The sequence below is a fragment of the Dichomitus squalens genome, assembly GCF_000275845.1.
Source record: "Dichomitus squalens LYAD-421 SS1 unplaced genomic scaffold DICSQscaffold_83, whole genome shotgun sequence".
Taxonomy (NCBI): Eukaryota; Fungi; Basidiomycota; class Agaricomycetes; order Polyporales; family Polyporaceae; genus Dichomitus; species Dichomitus squalens.
The window spans coordinates 12,339-14,741 of NW_006766965.1; the positions used below are offsets into that span (position 1 = coordinate 12,339).

At 48.3% G+C, this 2,403-nt stretch overlaps 1 protein-coding gene across 1 annotated transcript; it reads right to left on the reverse strand.

The window, feature by feature from the left end:
- Positions 1 to 1,352: 1,352 nt before the first annotated feature.
- On the reverse strand, positions 1,353 to 1,748 carry DICSQDRAFT_175104 (uncharacterized protein; the record flags this gene model as incomplete). Its single annotated transcript, XM_007370978.1, has 5 exons — positions 1,353 to 1,374; positions 1,430 to 1,455; positions 1,510 to 1,527; positions 1,580 to 1,589; positions 1,645 to 1,748. 5 exons carry the CDS (start codon positions 1,746 to 1,748, stop codon positions 1,353 to 1,355), a joined length of 180 nt encoding a protein of 59 aa, XP_007371040.1.
- Positions 1,749 to 2,403: the final 655 nt, after the last annotated feature.

The following is a 2,403-nucleotide window of genomic DNA, read 5'->3' on the forward strand; positions in this document are numbered from 1 at the left end:
CAGACTAGTCCCAATGACCAAGTTATACATTAGCACTCGAGGGGAAGTACAACGCTATGGTCACTCACCTAGTCCCAATGACCAAGAGGTCGAGATGGGGACTAGGGAGCGCCTAAGGGGGTCCTTATATACTAGAGGGGCTGCTTAGCAACCAAGGACAAGGCGCGAGAGCGAGGCAGTGAAGATGACAAAGAGAGAACAAAGGGCGAGAAAGAAAAGGCAAGAGCATGGCGATCACGGGAACGTAGCATGCGGCTGTGGGAACGTATCTACAGTGTCCAAATTGGGATGGGCTAGAAAAGGAAATGGTCCGCAAATGGAAGGTGGGCGTCAAAGGGAGGGGAATGGGCGGCAAAAAGGGGCGTCTGTCCAACGTCCGTGACAATCAGACTCGATTGCGCATCTGCAGAGTGTCAACGCCGTACTCTTGGAGGCAAATATGTAGGGACCTGTGTAGACAAGTTTATCAGGCATCGTAATGGCCTTGTCAGAGAGTGGATCTGTTAGATTTTGTTTGATTTGAGCGGGCTTTAAGGACTCACGGTGATCGCGGCTGTGAAGTTGACAATACTGCATCAAATAAACTCTGAGTATCAGCCATCACCGGACAATTGCTCCTCCTGACCTCTTAGATAGACCTGAAAGAGCTATTAAGCGGCTCCTATCAACCGAGGGACAAGAGAACATACCAGTGTTGATTGAGTAGACCATCAGGACGTCAACCATGGAATCATTCTGATGAAAGTTACGATCAATGCCAGAGGGTCAGGGCTATGGCACCAAGCTTGCAGTACCTCTTGAAACCAGTTCTGCTCTTGCAAAGGTATAGGATAAGCATCCTGCTAATGAACAAGTCGAGTAGCACAGCAGCCCCGAGGGCTGAGCATATAAGCCACTGTACCAACGTCAGTAAAGGACCGGTTCAGTAACAATCTTATATGCTTACTGCAAAGTGCTGGTACCCTTTGAACATTGGCTGTAGAAAACTAAATTCTGAGATCAGCCAAGGATGCTTCCTGCAAAGGTTCTCGACAAATGTAAACTGAAGCTTCTATAGTGGCGCCTGGATGCGATGGAGCTGAGCGCGGTTCAGGAAGCCTTTGTAGGTAGACCCACCGATACATAATCCAGGATTGATATAGGATAGAACAGATTATTTCCATTGTCATGAGAACTCACCGAGCTCCGCGAAGAGAAGGACCACCTAGAGTTATACAGAATTGAGTATATGACATACCGTGTGTTTATGGGGACCGCTCACAATCAGTACCACTGGCCACTGAGTTCCCCCACTGACTGTCTGGGTGTGAGTATAGACTATGCTCAGGCAGACACTGGGGTGACTCACGTAGTTATACCCGGCGTGCGTAGAACCTGATGTATATGATAGTTAGCCTATGACATCACGAAAGCAGCTATCTGTCCGTACAGATGGGAAACAATCATCATGCATCCCTGCACAAATGCGGTTCAGTAAAGAAGAGAGGGAGATGTGAGATTATAGCTCACCGTCGAGATGATGATGAGCTGCGGAAATGGTATCAGCACATATGTAGTTCTTTCACAGAGCACGGCCTACCCTTATGGACCTACAGTCTAGTTGTCAGGATATTCCACCCCATATTGCGTCCGGAGAAAGCTCACCAGACACCATCCAGTAATCTGACCGGATTTAAGTAGTTCGTGATCAGATAGAAGTAGCTAGTGCACGTCATTGCTCGTATCATGATCCCAGTGACCCAGGACATGAGGGCCCACCATATATGTATACTCAGCATGGTGTTCACGATATCAATACCTCTAAACCTATTGTCAATTGAAATCTAAAACGACCTGTAGCCACTCACAAGATCAGGATGACCTTGGTATTCTTTCTTTCTTTCTAGATCCCGTTTATTGCCCTGCGAGGCCGCGCCTCATGGTACGCTTTAAAGTACACTACTCTCTACTGTGGAATGGGAATGTTCATCAGGAAAAACTCCCTGGGCTATTTAGAACTAAATTAGTACTAATGCCAACTAATAGCGCCCGTCAAGGTCGTCGGCCTTGATTCTGAAAATTTGAATGGTGAATGGGTCCATGGGACATCGTAGGTGGCAATTGTACATAGTAACATGCTTTGTATTGAGGGAATACATGTTTTGGGCTCGTTCGAGTCAGGCAAGGCCGCCTGCGTATCTTGCCAAGTCTCTGTACGCCTGCCCTAAATCTGGGCGCTCGAGCGGGAGAGCGTCTCCGATTGCGTGCGGTCGCCACGTCGCTCCTTTGCCTTCTACGACCTCCGTATATCGTCCAAGTCTTGCTCTGTTCTGTTCCACTGCATTGACCTCTTGGGCATCCTCATCGCTTCTGCTGAAACCTTACGTTGGTATCTCTGCTGGGGGCTGATCTAGTACGCGTGAG